Source organism: Callorhinus ursinus, unplaced genomic scaffold, assembly GCF_003265705.2.
Source record: "Callorhinus ursinus isolate GAN/ISIS: 27379988/994484 unplaced genomic scaffold, GSC_fseal_2.0 scaffold40, whole genome shotgun sequence".
Classification (NCBI taxonomy): Eukaryota; Metazoa; Chordata; class Mammalia; order Carnivora; family Otariidae; genus Callorhinus; species Callorhinus ursinus.
The window spans coordinates 6,834,105-6,855,380 of NW_027397102.1; the positions used below are offsets into that span (position 1 = coordinate 6,834,105).

The following is a 21,276-nucleotide window of genomic DNA, read 5'->3' on the forward strand; positions in this document are numbered from 1 at the left end:
CCTGGGGGGAGTCATGGGGACCCATGAGCATCTCTGTGCTTTGTAATTTTGCAATTGCTAGCCGCCATGGGCTCACATATGCACCCTCTTCTGCAGCTCCCAGGCCACTCTGGGTGCTGCCCCAATGTCTTTTGAGGGTCGCAATGCCCTGAGAGTTGTTGCCCAGTTGTGGGCATAGGCTCTTTTTGTGCCAAACTGCTGAATCTTGCCGCTCCAGCTGGCTGCCCCTCTCCCAGGGGATTTATGGAGACCCACAAGTGTCTCTGTGCTTTGTGACTCCGTAACTGCCAGTGGCCGTGGGCTTGCTCATGCACCCTCTTCTGCAGCTCTTAGGTCATGTGGTGCTGCCCCAGCGTCCCTTGGTGGGCCACACCGCCCTGAGAGCTGTCCCTGTTGTGGGTGCAAGCCGTTCTATATCTCCCCTAGGATGTTAGATGACAGCCCACACTTTCTAATCCTTTTCAAGGTGGTCAGGCAGAGGGCGGTCTCCCTACCCACTTGGCTCGTGGTTTATGGTGCCTGGAGCTGAAAATCCCTTCTGGGCTCACTGACCATAACCAGTCTCCCCGCTCCACTGCTTGGACACTCTATCAGTTTTGGACTCCTCCATTCTTTCTGAGTCTCCTGGAATCCTGAGACCACAATGATCCACCTAGAATTCTGCCCTACTCACTCCCTGTGTCCTTTTCAGAAGGGGGTGCCTCTCACTAGAATAGATTTCCAAGGGTCCCGATTTTTTTGCTCTGGTGTTATATCACTTTCTGGCAGCCAGCTAATGGAGGCTCCCTCCCCTTTCCACTTATCTTCGGATATTTCCCCTGAAGATTCAAGGTTCAGCACCTCCTACCTTGCAAAAAGTAGTCATTTTTCTGCTTGTTGAAATCCAGATAAATCTTCTTACATCTCAGGTTGAATTCGTGTATATTCAGAATAGTTTGCTAGATATCCAGCTAAATTTGAGGGACCAAATGAAATGAGGTCTCCTACTCTGCCACCATCTTGTCCCCCTCCCCCATTCTAATTTTTAGGAGGAAATATAAAGGACTACAAATAGCCAAGTCTTAATGAAGAAAACCAAAGTAGGACAACTTGCTATACCAGATTTCAAGATATTAAAATTGATACCAATTAAGATAGTGTGGTACTGGTGCAAGGGTAGACAAATAGGCAAATGGAATAGAAGAACTAGAAACAGATCCGTGCATGTACGATCACTTGATCTTTGACAAAAGTGGCATTGCAAAGCAGTGGGAAATGGATGTTTTTATCAACTACTAGTGATAGAGAAATTGGATATCTATGTGGAAAAATTAAATTTGATCCATGGGTGCCTTGGGTGGCTCAGTTGGTTAAGCGATTGCCTTTGGCTCAGGTCATGATCCTGGAGTCCCGGGATCGAGTTCCACATTGGGCTCCCTGCTCAGCAGGGAGTCTACTTCTCCCTCTGACCCTCTTCCCTCTCGTGCTTTTTATCTCTCATTCTCTCTCTCTCTCAAATAAATAAATAAAATCTTTAAAAAATTAAATAAATTTGATCTTTATCTCCAATCTTTCATGTGAATCAATCTCAGATGGATTCTACTTCTAAGGAAAAAAAAAGAATCATAATAAAGCTTTGTAAATCAATATAAGAGAACATCTTCATGTTGCAGGGTCTGGGAAAATTTCTTAAAGATTTTACATAAAACTAACTAGAAAGAAAAAGATTGATATATTTAAACAACCTACAAATAAGAACTGCTGTTTATAAAATGACTCTGTTAAAATAGTAAAAGCCCCGTCTCAGGCTGGAAGAAGATATTTATAATAAATATAATGGTCACAAAGAAAGGCAGGAAGATGGAGGAGTAGGAGGACCCTAGGCTTCCCTCATCACGTGAACATGACTAGATAACTAAAATCATCATAAATACCCCAGAAATTGACCTGAAGATCGAGAGAACAAACTCCACAACTATAGGGAGAGAAGTGGCAACGTCAAAGAAGGTAGGAAGTGTGGAGGTGTGGTTTAGGGGAAAAACAGATTGCAGGTGTTGCAGAAGGGAGGGAGCTGTAGTCATGGAGAAGGGCAAGAGAGAGAGGAACAAATAGGGGAATGAACAGAGAGAACATTTCCCCAAAGCCATTGCCTTGGAAAAGGAGAACGATTGAAACTTTGTGAGTTCTTGCAACCAGCGCTTAAAGCCTGGAGTTTTAAATGTCAGTGGGCTTGACTGGGAAACAGCCCAGAGGGCACTCTTCTGCTCTTGGAGAGAAAACAAGCAAAGAACCCCTGGGCAGAGATCATGGAAACAGTGATCTGAAGAGTGCCTGGGGCACACAGTGGGGACATTATTTGCTATTCTTGGCATGCTCCCTGAGAAGCAGGTTTCATGGAGACACCTCTCCATGAAAAACTAAGGTGGCTGGCATTATTTCATTCCTTAGTTCCTCAGCATAAACACAGAACCACCTGCAGGAAGCACTGCAGTGCCCACGCTGGCTGCCTAACTTGCTTAAACCAAGTCCCACCCACCTGAGCTCCAGTAAAACTGCCCTTCTCTGTCAAGCTTACTTCAGTCCCAGTGCTGTGGGCCCCTCCCCCAAGAGACCAGCACAAACTCCTGACCACACCACTTCTCTGTACCAGAGTGTTTTTCAGGGCCTCAGTTCCAGTGGAGATGCTGACAAATTTCATTTCATAAGCAGACCAGAACATACCCAGTAAAAACTTGTTACATTCCAAACACAAGCAAGGAGAGCCTCTGCAGATGACTGGCCTAAAGGATAGGGCAGCCAGAAGACAACAACAGAGCACACAGAGCACACACTGAAGAGACACTCCCTGAAGCACCATGCCCTGGGCACTACATGACCATTTCATCATAACACCATTATTTTGGGAGCAGGAGACATAACTAGCTTTTCTAACACAAAGAAAGCAGCAGAGACTTAGGCAAGATGTGAAGACAGAGAAATTTATCCCAAATGAAGGAACAAGAGAAAACCACAGTCAGAGATCTATGTGAAAAATATATAAGTAATGTGTCTGATGGAGAATTTAAAGCAGCAATCATTAAGGATACTCCCTGGGCTTCAGAAAATAATAGAAAACATCAGTGAGACCCTTACCACAGAGATAAGAGTTAAAAAAGAATCAATTAGAAGTGAAGAGTGCAGTAAATGAGATTAGAAACACACATGATGTAATGAACAGCAGGCTAGAAGAAGTAGATGAAAGAATTAATGACCTACATTGGACAAGTAAAGGAAACAATGAAGCTGAACAAAAGAGAGAAAGAAGAATTATGCAAAATGAGAATAGAGTTAGGAAACTCAGTGACTGCATCAAAAGTAATAATCTTCATACTACAGGAGTCCCAGAAGAAGCAGACAGAGAAAAGGGGGCAGAAAACTTATTTGAAGAAATAGTAGTTGACAACTTCCTTAATACGGGGAAAAAACAGATCCAGATCCAGGAGGCATAGAGAACTCCCATCAAAATCAACAAAAGCAGGGGTGCCTGAATGGCTCAGTCGTTAAGCGTCTGCCTTCGGCTCAACTCATGATCCCAGGGTCCTGGGATCGAGTCCCACATGGGGCTCCCTGCTTGGTGGGAAGCCTGCTTCTCCCTCTCCCACTCCCCCTGCTTGTGTTCCTGCTGTCTCTCTCTCTCTCTCTGTTAAATAAATAAATAAAATCTTTAAAAAAATCAACAAAAGCAGCCAACACCAAGACATATTGTAATTAAATTTGCAAAATATAGTGATAAAAAAAACTTAAAAGCAACAAGACAAAAGAAGTCATTAGCTTACCAGGGAAAACCCATAAGGCTAGTTGGAGAATTTTCAAAAGAAACATGGCAAGCCGGAAGAGAGTGGCATGATATACTCCAAGTGCTGAGTAGGAAAATTCTGCAGTCATGAATATTCTGTCCAGGGTGGCTCTCATTCAGAATAGAAGGAGAGATAAAACATTTCCCAGACAAACAAAAACTAAAGGAGTTTGTGATCACTAAACCAGCCCTGCAAGAAAATTAAAGGGGACACTGAATGGAAAGAGAGTCCAAAACTGGCAGTATAAAGGCAGGAAACACAAAAGCAGTAAAAGTGAATATTTCTTTAAAAATGAGTCAAGGAACTCACAAAAAAGATATAAAATATAATAACATATACCAAAAATGTAGGGAGAAGAGAAGAAAAGAATGGGTTCAAACTTAAACGACCATCAGCTTAATATAGACTGCAATTTTCAGAGGAGGTTATATATAAATCTACTGGTAACCATATGTCAAAAACCACTAATAAGCATACAAAGGTAAAGAGAAAGGAATCCAAATATATCACTAAAGAAACTGAACAAACCATGAGAAAGACAAGAAAGGATCACAGAAAATCTCAATAAACAATTACAAAACAAGTAATAAAATGGCAATAAATGCATGACTATCAATAATTACTTTGAATGCAAATAGACTAAATGCTCTAATCAAAAGACACAGCACATGGGCTCCTGGGTGACTCAGTCAGTTAAGTGTCTGCCTTCAGCTCAGGTCATGATCCCAGGGTCCTGGGATCAAGCCCCACATCGGGCTCCCTGCTCAACAGGCGGTTTGCTTTTCCTTCTCCCTCTGCCCTCTCCCTGTCCATACTCTCCCTCTCTCCATCTCTTGCATGCTTGCTCTCTCTCTCTCAAATAAATAAATAAAATCTTAAAAATAAAAAAAAGACATAGCATGTCAGAATGGATAAAACATCAACCACAATCTATATGCTGCCTATAAGAGACTCATTTTAGACTTAAGGACACCTGCAGACTGAAAGTGAGGGGATGGAGAAATACTTATCATGCAAATGGATATGAAACAAAAGCCAGAGAAGCAATACTTATATTGGACAAACTAGACTTTAAAACAGAGAATGTAATGAGACAATGAAGGACACTATATAAGAACGAAGGGGACAATCCAACAAGAAGATATAAAAATTGTAAATATTTATGCACCCAACATGGGAGTCCACAAATATATGAAACTATTAATAATAAACTTAGGGGAACTAATTGATAATACAGTAAAAGTAGGGAAGTTTAACACCCCACTTGTATCAATGGACACATGATCTAAACAAAAAATCAACAAGGAAACAAGAGCTATGAATGAAACACTTGTCCAGATGGACTTAACAGATGTATTGAGAACATTCCATCCTAAAACAGCAGAATACACATTGTTTACAAGTGCACATGGAACATTCTCCAGAATAGATCATATATTATGTCACAAAATAAACCCCAACAGATACATAAAGATTGAAATCATACCATGAACCTTTTCTGACCACAATGCTATGAAGCTAGAAATCAACAATAAAAAAAAAAAATCTGGAAGACCACAAATACATGGAGGTTAAATAACATGCTACTAAACAATGAATGGATCAACCAAGAAATCAAAGAAATATAAAAGTACATGAAACAAATGAAAATGAACACAGTACAGTCCAAAACCTTTGGGATAGAGCAAAAGCCATTGAAAGAGGGAAGTATATACCACTACAGAACTACCTCAGGTAGCAAGAAAAATTTCAACTAGACAAACTAGCCTTACGCTTAAAGCAACTAGAAAAAGAACAACTAATTAAGGACAGCAGAAGGAAGTAAATGATAAAGATTAGAGCAGAAATAAATAATATAGAAAAATTTTTAAAAAATACAATAAAACAGGGCGCCTGGGTGGCTCAGTCGTTAAGCGTCTGCCTTCAGCTCAGGTCATGATCCCAGGGTCCTGGAATCGAGTCCCACATCAGGCTCCCCGCTCAGTGGGAAGCCTGCTTCTCCCTCTCCCATGCTCCCTGCTTGTGTTCCCTCTCTCGCTGTCTCTCTCTCTGTTAAAAAATAAATTTAAAAATCCTAAAAAAATACAATAAAACAGATCCATGGGTCCAGGAGCTTGTTCTTTGAAAAAATTAATGAAATTGTTAAACCCCTAGCCAGACTCATCAAAAAGAAAAGAGAATGGACCCAAATAAATAAAATCACAAATGAAAGAGGAGAGATCACAACCAACACCACAGAAAAACAATTATAAGAGAATATAATGAAAAACAATATGACAACAAATTGGACAACCTGGAAGAAATGCATAAATTCCCAGAAACATATAACCTAACCAAATTGAAAGAGAAAGACTAATAACCAGCAAAGAAATTGAATCAGTAATCAAAAATCTCCCAACAAACAAAAGTCCAGGACAAGACAGGTTCACAGGTGAATTCCACCAAACATTTAAAGAAGAGTTAAGGGTGCCTGGGTGGCTCAGTTGGTTAAGCAACTGCCTTCGGCTCAGGTCATGGTCCCGGAGTCCTGAGATCGAGTCCCGCATCAGGCTCCCTGCTCAGCGGGGAGTCTGCTTTTCCCTCTGACCCTACCCCTTCTTGGGATCTCTCTCTCACTCTCTCAAGTAAATAAATAAGATCTTTAAAAAATCATTTTAAAAAACAATAAATAAAGAAGAGTTAATACTTATTTTTCTCAAACTATTCCAAAAAATAGAAATGGAAGGAAAACTTCCAAATTCATTTTATGAGACAGGCATTCCCCTGATACCAAACCAGATAAGGTCAGCACTTTAAAAAGAGAACTGTATGTCACTATCCCTGTTGAACACAGATGCAAAAATTCTCAACAAAATACTAGCAAATCAAATCCAACAATATATATTATTTTTAATCTTATTTTATTATGTTAATCTCCATACAATACATCATTAGTTTTTGATGTAGTGATCCATGATTTATTGTTTTCGTATAACACACAGTGTTCCATGCAGTACGTGCCCTCCTTAATACCCATCACCGGGTTAACCCATCCCCCCCCAAAACCCTCAGTTTGTTTTGCAGAGTCAATAGTCTCTCTTGGTTCATCTCTCCTTCTGATTTCCACCCCTTCATTTTTCCCTTCCTTCTCCTAATGTCCTCCATGCTTTTCCTTATGTTCCACAAATAAGTGAAGCCATATGATAATTGACTTTCTCTGCTTGACTTATTTCACTTAGCATAATCTCCTCCAACAATATCTTAAAAATCATTCACCATGATCAAGCAGAATTTACTCCTGTGTTGCAAATGTGGATCAATATTCACAAATCAATCAATGTGATACATCACATTAATAAAAGAAAAGAACCATATGATCACTTCAGTAGATACAGAAATAATATTTGATAAAGTACAACATCTATTCATGATAGAAAAGAACCCTCACTAAAGTAGGGTTAGAGAGACCATTCTACAACATAATAAAGGCAATATATGAAAAACTCACTGCTAATATCATCCTCAATAGGTAAAAACTGAGAGCTTTTCTTCTATGGTCAGGAACAAGACAGGAATGTCCACTCTCACCACTTTTATTCAACATATTACTGAAAGTTCTAACCACAACAATCAGACAACACAAAGAAATAAAAGGTATCCAAATTGGCAAGGAAGAAGTAAAACTTTCATTGTTTGCAGATGACATAATACTCTATATAGAAAACCTGAAAAACTCCACCAAAAAACTGTTAGAATTGATAAAGGAATTCAGTAAAGTCACAGGATAAAAAAATCAATGTACAGAAATCTTTCATTTCTATACACTGATAAAAAAGCAGCAGAAAGATAAATCAAGGAATCAATCCCACTTATAATTGCACAAAAACCATGAGATACCTAGGAATAAACCTAATAGAAGAGGTGAAAATCCTCGAACAGAATAGAAAACCCAGAAATGGACCCACAACTATATGGTCAAGTAATCTCTGACAAAGCAGGGAAGAATATCCAGTGGGGGGAAAAAACAACAGCCTCTTCAACAAATGGTGTTGGGAAAACTGGACAGCAACATGCAGAAGAATGAAATTAGACCACTTTCTTACACCATACACAAAAATGCATTCAAAATGGATGGAAGACTTAAATGTGAGACAGGAAACCATTAAAATCCCAGAGAAGTACACAATCAGTAACCTCTTTGACATTGGCCATAGCAACTTCTTACTAGACATGTCTCCTGAGGCAAGGGAAAATAAACTAGTGGGACTTGATCGAAATAAAAACTTCTGCACAGCAAAGGAAACAATCAATAAAACTAAAAGGCAACCTACAGAATGGGAGAAGACATTTACAAATGACATATCTGATAAAGAGTTAGTATCCAAAATATATAAAGAACTTACAACACTCAACAGGCAGTAAACAAATAATCTAATTAAAATATGGGCAGAAGACAGGAATAGACATTTTCCCAAGGCATACAGATGGCCAGCAGACACATGAAAATATATTCATCGTCAATGATCATCTGGGAAATGAAAATCTAAAACTACAATGAGCTATCACCTCACACCTGTCAGACTGGCTAAAATCAAAAACACAAAAAATAAAAGGTGTTGGTAAAGGTTTGGAGAATAGGGAACTTTCTTGCACCACTGGTGGGACAGCAAAGTGGTATAGCCAGTCTGGAAAACAGTATGGAGTTTCCTCAAAAAGTTAAAAATAAAACTACCCTATGATCCAGCAATTGCACTACTAGGTATTTACTCAAAGAATACAAAAATACTAATTTGCAGGGATACATATACCCCAATATTTATAGCAGCATTATCTACAAGTGTCAAATTATTGAAATAGCCCACATCAATCAATATGGATAAAGAAGATGTGGTATATACCACAGAATATTACTCAGCATAAAATAGAATGAAAACTTGCCATTTGCAATGACATGGATGGAACTAAGCAAAATATGTCAGTCAGAGAAAGACAAATACCATATGTTTTCACTCATGTGTGGAATTTGAGAAACAAAACAAATGAGCAAGGGATAAAAAAAGAGAGGCAAACCAAGACACAAAATTTTAACTATAGAGAACAAACTGATGGTTACCAGAAGGGAGGTTGATGGGTATGTGTTAAATAGGTGATGGGGATTAAAAATGGCACTTGTGATGAGTGCAGGGTGTTGTATGGAAGTGTTGAATTACTCTATTGTACACGTGAAACTAATATTACACTGTATGTTAACTCAGTGGAATTTAAATTAAAACTTAAAAAAAATTATGTGTCACAAGACTGGTATTTGGAATGGAGACTAGATAAAGAAATTTTTAAAAATGGGGCAAAAGTTTTGCACAGATATTGCCCCAAATGAAACATCCAAAAAGGCAATTAATATATCAAAATATGTATAACTTCTTAGTAAGCAGAGAAATGCAAATTAAAACCAAAATGAGAAAAACTATTCCTCACCATGTAGGAGGGCTAAAAGAGAAATACATGGTCCATAATGAGGATCCTGCATTACTCTACATGATGCTAGTCATATAATACTTGGAACATGACATTCAGTTCTGGGGACCACCCTCTGCAGGAGAGAGAAATTGACAAACTGAAACATATTTAGAGGAGAGACCTATGGACATTACAGCTTATTAAGACTAGTTTGTTTTTTGTTTTTTTTAAAGACTGGTTAAAGAAACTGGAAATATAAACTTGGAGGAGAGAAGGCTTCCTATTGCAAATGCTTCACAAAAACAGAAATGAGTTTATGAATATGAATTATTAGTATCAAAGAAACATAAAAAGAAACAGTGCTCAGCTCAACCTCAAAAAAATTCTAAAATTTTAGGCTGAACCAAAACAGTATAAGGATGCCTCAGGGATTGTGAGTTCACTATAATTGAAGCTGTTGGCAAATAATGCCTGAAGGACCACTTGTGGTGTTATTGTTAGGGTGTGGAGGAAGCTAGGGGATTAGAATGACCTCTGAGGTCCTTTTCAGACCTATGACTCCTTAAATTGTGGAATTGTGGTGTGTGTGTGTGGGGGTGTGTGTGTGTGTATAAGAAAGGGGTCTGAAAGAGAGTCTCGTTTTGGAAGAACTAATACCTGGGAAATCACCCTCCAACCTAGCCCATTACACCTCTTTCTGATAATAACTGAGTTATTGTCACAGGTTGACTCATACTCTTCTGGAATCAGTGACACCCAGTGAAAGATTAATGGGCCAGTAGCCCTTATTGCAAGTATCAGCAGGTTTTGGAAGTAGTTGTTCTTGCCTGGAGTCCTGTTCAGTTCCCTGAGACCTTTTTGTGGTACTGCTTAGGGACAATGGGTAGAATAATGTTCTACCCCTTGGCTGGAATTCTGTACAGAGCTAATAAAAAATTTTATCTTTAAGTGTTGCTTTTTCAAGCACAGAACATTTATCTCCCATGGGTGTGTGACACCTTGTAGCTGCTGCAATTATGGACATAACATCTTGGATGAGATCAAAACTCTGGACCCAGCACCTCCAAGACAACTTCTGGCACCAAGTCCTAAAGTTGCTTCTTGCTGATGCACATCACTATGTAGCCGGTGACTGAGACAGGCTTAGATCTCCTAAGCACAATGCTCTGTTGTTTAACCTACTCTGTTTCCACTGCAGATACTGCCATTGATGGTGACACTTGGAGAGAACAACAGTAAGTCTTCCAAAGTGCAGTATTTTTTATTTAGATACATATATGTTAATGTGTTGTCTATTAATAGAGAAAAGATATTATGTTCTTAGTCTTTCATCTGCCAGTACAGACAGACGTGTGGATACCAGAGCATCACTGAATAACATTGCTGGTGGTTTTATCCAACAATCAAGGCTCTTTGAACACCATTAAAAATATAGACATTCTTGGGTGCCTGGGTGGCTCAGTTGGTTGAGCGACTGCCTTTGGCTCAGGTCATGATCCTGGATTCCCGGGATCGAGTCCCACATCGGGCTCCCTGCTTGGCGGGGAGTCTGCTTCTCCCTCTGACCCTCTTCCCTCTCGTGCTCTCTATCTTTCATTCTCTCTCTCTCAAATAAATAAATAAAAAATCTTTAAAAAATATAGACACTCTTATTTTGGAAACACCACTACACAGTGTATCAAAATTTAAAAAATTCAAATGTACCTATCTTCTTACTTAAATATAAATGTTAAATATAATATTATTAATATTTTATAACTTTGTTTTTAAATAAAATTACTTAGCACCAAGTAAATCATTAAATCATGCTTGACAGTGATTTCTCTGCAACCATTATATATAATATATATATTGGTTATACACACATATTGGTTATATCTATATGTAATATATGTAGCAACTTTTATATGTATAACCCAATAAATATATACATTGGGACTTTTGCTACTGTAGGAGAAAATCTAAATTCCAAATTGTTTTCAACTGAAATGAAATATTAATGAATACTAAATTTAATATTTAAAGACGTTGACATGGTCATGTTTTGTATATATTTAATTAAGCATTTCTTAATTGTGATTTTGTAGTCTTCTTTTTCTATTATGGGGTAAATAATACTTTTAATTTCTCAACAGTTTAAAAATAGGATATATTTCTGCTTCTGGCAATAATGGACTGGGTGATCTGGAACAACCTTTTTGCTAAAGGCAATTTAAAATTTTAGAAAATATCAGACCTAGGCAAGAAAGTAAGGAATTACCAGGGTAAGAAATGGGGATGGATTACAACTCCAAAAAACTCAGTGGTAAATTAGAACTGCTTTTGCCCAGGGGCCATTTGCTGAGCAAGAAAATGAAGCTTTAGGCAGACCTTCTCTTTTGAAGATAAACCACCTGGAAATTCCTAATTCTTTTTTTTTTTAAAGAATATTTATTTATTTGATAGAGAGAGACACAGTGAGAGAGGGAACACAAGCAGGGGGAGTGGGAGAGGGTGAAGCAGGCTTCCCGCGGAGCAGGGAGCCCGATGTGGGGCTCGATGTGGGGCTCGATCCCAGGATCCTGAGATCATGACCTGAGCTGAAGGCAGACGCTTAACGACTGAGCCACCCAGGCGCCCCTGGAAGTTCCTAATTCTGAGTGGGGTGTGAGAACATAAGCAGTCTCCACCTGAGAGGGGAAAGTGCTGTTCTGAAGAAACAAGTATCAGTTAAGGCAAGGAGGTAGAAAGAACAGAGAAAAGGTTGAAGATACAGGAGATTTTTCTCATCATAAACAGAACCCCCAGTGAGTATAATAAAAAGGATTGGGTGGAAGGAAATATGGAGATTGAAAGTGAGGTAGAATTTCTGAATGGGAGATGTCTTCTAGCTCTTATCCTATGCAATATGTATGACCCATATCTACCAGGAATTATTAGACTCTTGTTATGGAACTCTTCCATGTGACAGACTCAATTCTGTCTTATTCTATCTGTTCACTTGTTCCTACACCATATACCCCAATTCTACCACTGGATGCACAGCTCAATGAAACTGTCTTATACCCTCCAGCTCAGAAGTTGGCCTCTTACATTTTTCTAGATACAACTTAAGATCATTATACAAATGGTCAGGCAGAAATAAGTCAGGATGATAAGCTACCTTCATCACTGTTAATTTCAGGATGAATGTTATTGTGGTTCCCCATCCACAGGACAGGAAAATCTTCCTTCAGGTTTTGATTTGGCAAAATGGGCATAATTTGCCAAATACATATACAGCCAATCCTCCTGCCTCTTAGTGGTCAACACATTTTATTTGGACCGATGTCCTCTTTTAAATTGAAAAAAATAAATAAAGGGAAAAAAAGAAAAACTCTTGTATTTATTCTATATTCCCATATAATAAAATTTACATCTGTAGTTAACTGGATGGCAGAATGAGTAATGAGTTCAGTGGACCTTATCTGAAACTCTCAGGAATGAGAAGATGGTTCTTGGTATTTATTTTAATTCAGAGGTATTACTCTAAGTGAAAATTTCCCCAATCAATGTATGTATAAACAAAATCTGTTGGCCTTTATTGACAACACTTTGTATACATGAGGGAGCCAGCTTTACCAGTATTTTTATCCTAGAAATTGAATTTTTTGTAAAGATTTTATTTATTTATTTGACAGAGAGAGACATAGTGAGAGAGGGAACACAAGCAGGGGGAGTAGGAGAGGGAGAAGCAGGCTTCCCCGCAGAGCAGGGAGCCCGATGTGGGCCTCGATCCCAGGACCCTGGGATCATGACCTGAGCCGAAGGTAGACACTTAACGACTGAGCCACCCAGGCGCCCCTATCCTAGAAATTAATATTATAGATTATATTAAACTTGCTCCTTACTATATTCAACCATCCCTGGAATGTGTATTCTAGAATAGTCATTTTTTGCTTCATTTTAATCTTATATAAAGCAGTTCCTAAAATCATTTTTTAATATAATTTGACTGGAAAGATTAAGGCCTGATTAAAGTCAGATGGATCAAAGAATTTTCAAATAGTATTTGTGACATATTGCCATAGGAAATCTACTTATTTATTAACCAAATGTTAAAATTTTTCAAAAATTATAAAATAAATGCATGCTGTGTTCAGAAAACTTAGCAAACATTGTAAAGAATAAAGGATCCAGAGATATCACTTTTAATACGTTGATATAACCCCTTCTTAAACCTAGTCAGAGATAGATGAGAGTGGGTATGAAGGATTGAGAGAAGTGACAGGGAGGAAAAAAGTAAATATGTTTTTAAAAAATTTATTATAAGATACATACTATTTTGTAAATGACTGTTTTTCACTTAGAACATATTTTAAAAATTATCCCATGTCAGGAAATGTTATTCTATATGATTTTCTATGGCTTTAGATGATTCCATTTTATAGACATTCCAAAAGTTATTTAACCAGTTCTCCATTATTGGCCATGTTGCTTTTTTTTTTAACTTATTCTACATTGTAGTTAACACTACAATATATGTTTATCAATAAATTTTTGCCCACATCTCTAATAATTATTTTCAGAAAAAATTCCTAGATGTGGAATTGCGGGCATACTAGATAGGCACTCCAACCTATTGTCACAATGTTATAATTTGAGCCCAGCATTACCCTGGTCTAGACTAGAAAGGCATGTTGATTTCCTTGAGGAACTATCTGATGTTACCCCAATCACAAGAATGGGGTTATGGAGGTATGAGTGGAGATTTTTATGATAATGTTTGTAGACAATGGAGTCTAAGGACAGTTCTTAGCAGGTTTTACTCCCCTCTCCTCCCTCACTGATTTTCCTGATATAAGTCCCTAATGTTTAGCACTTTTCTGATATGGCAGGTAAGTCCTTACAAATGCTTCTCTGTCCCATATACCCTTTGCTGGGCCAGGTAGTCATACTGATAATGGTGTCCGAATAAGTACAGCTCTACTTAAAATATACATTTTGGTTCCCTGTTTTGAATTTTTAGGCCAACTTCTGAGCTGGAGGGTATAAGACAGTTTCATCGAACTGTACATACAGTGGTAGAACTGGGGTACATGGTGTAGGAACAGGTGAACAGATAGAATAAGACAGAATTGAGCCTATCTGTCACATGGAAGAGTTCCATAACAAGAATCTAATAATTTCTGGGTAGATATGTGTCATACATATCGCATAGGATAAGGGCTAGAAGACATCTCCCATTCAGAAATTCTACCTCACTTTCAATCTCCATATTTCCTTCCAACCAATCCTTTTTACTATACTCACTGGGGGTTCACTTGAAAACAATTTGGAATTTAGACTTTTCTCCTACAGTAGCAGAATTCCCAAATATATATAATGGTTGCAGAGAAATCACTATCAAGCATGGTTTAATGAATTACTTGGTGCTAAGTAATTTTGAATTTTAAGAAAAAGTTATAAAATATTAATAATATTTTATTTAACATTTATTATAAGTAAGAGGATAGGTACATTTGATTTTTTTAAATTTTGATACACTGTGTAGTGGTGTTTCCAAAATAAGAGGGCCTAGGGTATAAGGATGTGGGGAGAAAGTGAAGAATGAGACAGAAAGAGCAAAGGCATGAAAATGAGAATAAATATGGTGATTGCAATGGGGAGTCAATAATGATTATGCAGGGAAGTTAGTTTGGAGGATCAATGGGTAAGACTATGGATAGTGTAGGGTAGAATCATGGAAGGAGATCCTTAGAATCATAATTTCAGTTTGGTTCGATAGTCAATGAAGAGTTATCCAAAGTATTTCAGACTACATTGTCTTTAATGATATATGAAAGTAATGTTTTATGAGGAAAAATAGCTAACAATTATTGAGTACTTTCCCTGTTCCAGGCAATGCGAAACAGTGATGGTTAAGAGGGTAGCCTTTGAAGTTGGTTGGACTTGAGGTAGAGTCCTGACTCTCGAATTTACCAGCTATAAGACATTGGGGAAATTACTTATTTTCCTGAGTTTCAGTTTCTTCATCTGTAAAATTGTTGTAATAACATACATCTCTCAAGGTTGTTGTATAAATCACATAGATTGAAGAAGGGAGAACCTGTGAACAGAGAACAGTTAAGAAGGTATTATAATTATTGAACCTAGACAAAGGTGATTACACCACGAGAATGGAGAGGGAGGGAAAACTGCAAAGTAAAAGCAAAGAAGTAGGACAGGTGACTGACTCCATAACTTCACTCTCATTCATCCTGAAAGTTTCTTATTTCTGTTCATTTGACATAATTTAGGAAAATGAAATTACACTCTGAAGTATAGGATCTGTTCATCATTTCAACATCCCTGCAACGTGTAATTCAAACTCCCTTTCTTCAGTCAGTTAAAAAACAAACAAAACAAAACAAAAATCATTCACTTCCTGTACTGTATTTTCAATTTTTTATTGTTTGCAATTTATTCCTCCATTATTGAGTTTGCCAGTCAGGCCTTCTGAAAATTTTCACAGAGACAGGATTCCCTATTATAACAAAAAGTAAAACTCAAAAAGAAAACCAGTCCTGCCATTTCTGGGCTTAGGGAGACCTGAAAATTTACTTAAATCTTCTGTGGCATTGCTCACTTCTTCAGTGCCTAATTTCTGCAGCCAACTAACATCAGAATAATCATTACATAATAGGAGTCTTAAAATGCACAAGGCTTTGAAGGCATGGGCTTTCTTACTAGTGTTTGGATTCACCATAGTCTTTCAAGGAAGATCTGCCTTCTTATTTGCATACATTTCTGAGCCGGAAGTTATGCGCAGAACTTTGTTTCTGTGGGAAAATATCCTTCATTCTAATATAATTTAATTTAGTGCTCCCTTTTGCTTTTTCTTTCTCTTCTACCTCTTCTTGAGGAGAGAATAGTCAAAAATAAATGTTTCGACAGATCTCGCGGTGCTATTCGAGATTCCCTATTTAAAAAAAAATAGAAATGATGCAAAGCAGCCTGTGTTTTCCAGGCTTGGGGCTGGGACTGCAGTGTTCTGAGCTCAGTGAAAGCAGTCAAGGGAGGAGGCGGGACTCCGGCGAGTTCCCCTTCCACCTTCCCCCACCCTTCTCTTCCCACCTCTCTTCCACCTCTAGCTGGATTTCAGCCTTTGCTGCAGCTGCTCTCAAGCCTCTAGCCCTTTGCAGGACCCAAACAACAGCGGCCTTTGTTCCCAGGATGGTGATCCGTGTGTATATTGCATCTTCCTCTGGTTCTACAGCGGTAAGGAGGGTGGGGAGACCACCTTTGTTTTCCTACACACCGATTTCCTGCTGCCCCAGAACCGTTAAATTGCAGAAGTTCATCTGGGCAGCTGCTACTTCAGAAGGCACACGCGTCTTCCATCCGTCCTCCCCTTCTCTTTCTTTCCTTTGTTGCTTCGATTTCATTTTCCCATGGAGTTTAGCCTTTTGTTTGCCTTATGATGTTAAGATCACATTTCTTCTCGGAAGGAGAAAAAAACCTACTGAGTTTTGGTAGATGGGAGATGGTGGTATAGGGTCTTTAAGGTTGGGGAAGAAGTCAAGTAAAATCACACACTGGTGAGTTTCAGGAGTGGAAAATTTGACATTTGTGCTCTAGGTATGAGACGAAGGGCAGGCATGCACTTCTGTAAGGATGTAAAACATGTGCTAACTGGTGACAATTGAGTGGAGGCCTACTAGGCATTGTGATTATTTTTGAAGTGAGGCCCCCTTTAATTAGAGTTATTTTGCCCGTGTGTAGGAGAGTGTGTTCAAATTCAGCCTAAAGAGTGTTAGAAATAGACAGAATGGGAGGGGAATTTGGGAACGACGATGCAAAGTTGTGGGGGGTTTTAAAAACGTGACAAGGGACCTGTTTTTTCTTTCCATAGTGTCCCTTATTTTGACTTTTTCTTTTTTTTTTCCCAAAGATTTTACTCCTAACAGTTTCTAATTGCTTCAGATATATTGAGAACTATAAAGGCAACTAACAAGTAAGTGGCTTCTTGTGTCGTGGCAAACTCCAGTTGCTGCTTCTTCAAATGATAGGACAGTTCCCCTCTGGATTCATGTGCTTTTAATTTAGAGTAAGAATTCTTCAGCAGCTGTGGGAGGCAGTAGGATAAAGTGGGGTGAAACCTGAGTGTATATCCATGATAAATGAAAGTGCCTGTTTTTCACAACTCAAGAAAAAAGCTAACAGTAGCAGGAGTAGAATTTGTGAGTTCCGGCTGTAGTAGTAACCGCGTCGTCTTCTGAGCGTTAGAGCAGGCAGCTAGTCCGTGTTTTTACTGTTGCTGTTTGTTTTGTTTTATTTACCCCTTAAGTGGGTTTGGGATAAAACTGAAGGTTATGTGAAATCGCAAGGACCTTGAACTTTGAACTCTGTCTTCTCTGGACACCATGTGTGAGTGTATTTAAACAGTTTTCCTACAGAATACATTTTTTGAGCAAGTTTAGGTTGAAAACATAAAACTTTTCATATTGCCTTTGAACCTTACTTCATGAGCTACTTGCCTTATTATTATCCACATATATTAATTCTGATATTTCAAAGTAATATTTGAGTTGCTCAGAGTCTCAAGTCCAATACAATAATTGTAAAATTTTAAAGACCAGCTTAATAACTTTAGTTAAATTCCTAATTAGACTGAACAGATCAGGAAGTTAGTTTCATTTTGGGTGATATGCAATTCCGTACTGCTATTTATTCTTTGCTCTTTGCTCTCCCACCCCTCCCCCAAAAGCAGATTAAAAAAGAAACTCCTTTCAGAATTTCTATTAATGGACAATTGTACCTCTCTCTTTGTTAAGACTTAAGTTTCTAAGAGCCTTAAAAAAATGACTGCTGTCTCTTATGTACGTTGTTGGACTGGATTGCTGAAGACTATACAAATGGGGAATATTTATGCTATTTTTGTTTTATTTCAATTTTTTCTTGTGAGTAATTAGGGATTTGTGTGTTTCAGTAATTATAGTTTTTATAAATATGTTATCAAAATTATACATATTGCCAAAATACTTATTTTTTAAAAAAAGCATGGGTGCTTTTGAATAGTACTAAAACAGTATAAAGTGAATATACTTCACTTATAACCTAATTAGGGACTATTCAGGTAGCAATACTAAATTTTTTTCATTAAGATTGCTACCATATAGTTTTTAGCACATGATTTAGAAATATGGGGGCAAAAATCTTAATGGGAACCCAACAATTGCTCAAAGTGAGATAGTCCTATAAGTTACTAAGTGTAGTTCTCTGAAGAGCATTTAAAAGAAAGCTTTTGGTTTTGGATTTTTAATCTCTCACTATTTTCTGACTCCTTCTAATGGTTGTTATAAAAATAACCAATATTAGATGTCTTATCAGGCAGAGGAGAATCTATGATAAGTCCAAAACAATATTAACTTATTCTGTTTTTATTTCAAGACTCCCTCATAGCCTGATTTTAAAAAAAAAAAAGTTTTCAAATGTTTACTCAACTCTGCCCCAATACAGGTAGCCCTTTCTTCTCAAAAGTTTAGAATGAAAGCAAGTAGGTTGGTTTTTGCAATGGATTTATTGAAAGCCATAATAATAATAGTAATAATAATAATAATAATAGGGACATTTAAGTGTATCAGGTACTATCTCATTTTTCTTGACAATTTCTAGTCCTGTGAATTAAGTTTTATGATTATCTCTACTTTTAAGATAAGGAAATACAGGTTCAGAAAGGTTAAACAACTTTCTCAAGGTCACATAACTTGGAAGCCGCAGAACTTGAACCCAACACAAGCTGTTTGAATACAATAACATGTATTTAACCACCAAGAAATACATTGTCCCAGTGATTCAGGTAGAGGAGGCATGAGAAGATAAATGTGAAAATGAGGTGAGAGGTACAGAAATGACTATGCCCTGTATGTGGAAGAATTGCCTGAGCATATACATATACAGGGATTAGAAAAATGAGGAGTTTATGTGGAAGAGGGATAGTATATCTAAAGTTGAATGTCAGTAATTGGGGTAAATGATTGTTCACTCAAGGCCAGTGAGATAGAGAATGAGATAGAGACATGCCCATTTGGAACTGTTTTTTAATATTTCAAAGTATAGAAATTCAGGCCTTAATAATGTTTCTTTTTATGGAAACCATTAGCAGGAATGCAATTCCAAAGTTGTCTGTCTAAAGGAGGTGACTTCTGCCTGTTCAGAACTGTTCGTGCATGTCTTGACCGACTGTAACACAGAAGTATACACTTTTTTGGTCGAGATTGTAATGCCCTATAAATTTATCTTTAATGGAAAAGGAATAGTAAACACAGACCCTGTGTAACTTAATAAATTTCAGTAACTTTTAACAAAAATCAACATTGGCCTTTGATGAGAATTGCTAGAGTGATGATTGCTTGGAAAATTTTAACTGGTTTGGGAGGATTTATTCTCATACTTCTTTTCCCTGGACCCATAACAATCTCCATTTTATGGTCTCTATGCATTCTAGGTATGCTTGGTGTAGAAATGTTAAGAATGTGGTAGATAGATGGTTTCTGAGGGTTTTACTTATGAAGTGATTTTTTAAAAATGATCTCTTTTATGACTGCTAAAACATAAATTATTATCCATGTAAGAAATGAAATATATATAATTTTTCTTTATGACCATATTCACTACACAAGTTATAAAAACAAGTAAATACATGCTTGTGATTGTCAAAGCATGAGTTACTAGTCACAGTATATTTTTTCATTTGGATAATATAGATGTGGAATAATAAACTACAGTTCTTCATCTATATGATTCTCAAGTCATTGTATTTTAGGTGACAGAATATTTTGCTGTTCCGACTCTGCATTTATAAATTGAACATTGATTTGATGTATGCTATGGCCTTTGTTATAGCTGTCAAGGTTTGTTTGGATGCTGTTTAAAGGTATTCATAAACTACTTAAAAGAACAAAATCAGAAACTGTTCACCATATGAATGTTTGGACATAGGTGTTTTATGCTCTAAAGAGTGGAAAATGACAGCATCACTTGGCAAATGCAGGAACTCAATATCAGTGCTTTCAACTTGCTGCCTTATATTTGATGACCGACTTCCTAAATTTCAGAGCAACAATGGCAAAGTTTTTGGAATAATTTGGCCCAACTTAAAGAGGCTTGGAAAACACAATTATCAGCAGTGATGAATCTTTAGCATTTAAAAGTCAAATGGTTGGGGCACCTGGGTGGCTCAGTCATTAAACGTCTGCCTTCGGCTCAGGTCAAGATCCCAGGGTCCTGGGATCAAGCCCCACGTCGGGCTCCCTGCTCAGTGGGAAGCCTGCTTCTCCCTCTCCCACTCCCCCTGCTTGTGTTCCCTCTCTCACTCTGTCTCTCTCTGTCAAATAAATAAAATCTTTAAAAAATAAATAAATAAATAAATAAAAGTCAAATGGTTTTAGGGAAGAATGTATTTTAGAAATTTAGTATAAGTTTAGATTTATGATCTGGTAGAAGAGAAAGATAAAATGGATTTATCTCTAGCTCAAAGACTAGTTTCTCTATTGAGGAGTTTTGATCAATACACCATAAGGTCAATTCTACCCTGGATTGGCCTGGGGAAAAAAAATAAATTGAAGCCCCAGACGCATTTAGGTCAAATGTTCTAATTCTCTGTAGTTAATCTCTAAATTCTCTAGGGGTGCCTGGGTGGCTCAGTCATTAAGCGTCTGCCTTCAGCTCAGGTCATGATCTTGGGATGCTGGGATCAAGCCCCGCATCAGGCTCCCTGCTCAGTGGGAGGCCTGCTTCTCCCTCTCCCACTCCACCTGCTTGTGTTCCCTCTCTCACTGTGTCTCTCTCTGTCAAATAAATAAATAAATTTTTTAAAAAAATAAATTCTCTAAAATATACATTGCACAAACATATATCTTTTAGAGAAATATTTTCTGCTAATTAACTGAATTATCAAAGGTGAATGTAATATTTCATTTCTTACTGATAAAATTAAACATTTTGAGAATCTGTTGGTTACTATGACCATCTGTTTGCTTTCAGTTCTGCTTTGTAGTCCACCAGAAGGCCTTTTAATCCTAGT

The 21,276-nt window shown here is 37.6% G+C and overlaps 1 protein-coding gene across 1 annotated transcript in view; it reads left to right on the plus strand.

Moving 5' to 3' along the window:
- Positions 1-16,175: 16,175 nt before the first annotated feature.
- SH3BGRL (SH3 domain binding glutamate rich protein like) overlaps positions 16,176-21,276 on the plus strand; it is an 87,467-nt gene continuing 82,366 nt past the window's right edge. The window contains exon 1 of the mRNA XM_025880049.2: positions 16,176-16,469. Coding sequence (XP_025735834.1) covers positions 16,191-16,469 — 279 coding nt within the window. The 5' untranslated portion in view covers positions 16,176-16,190. The remainder of the gene's footprint in view (positions 16,470-21,276) is intronic.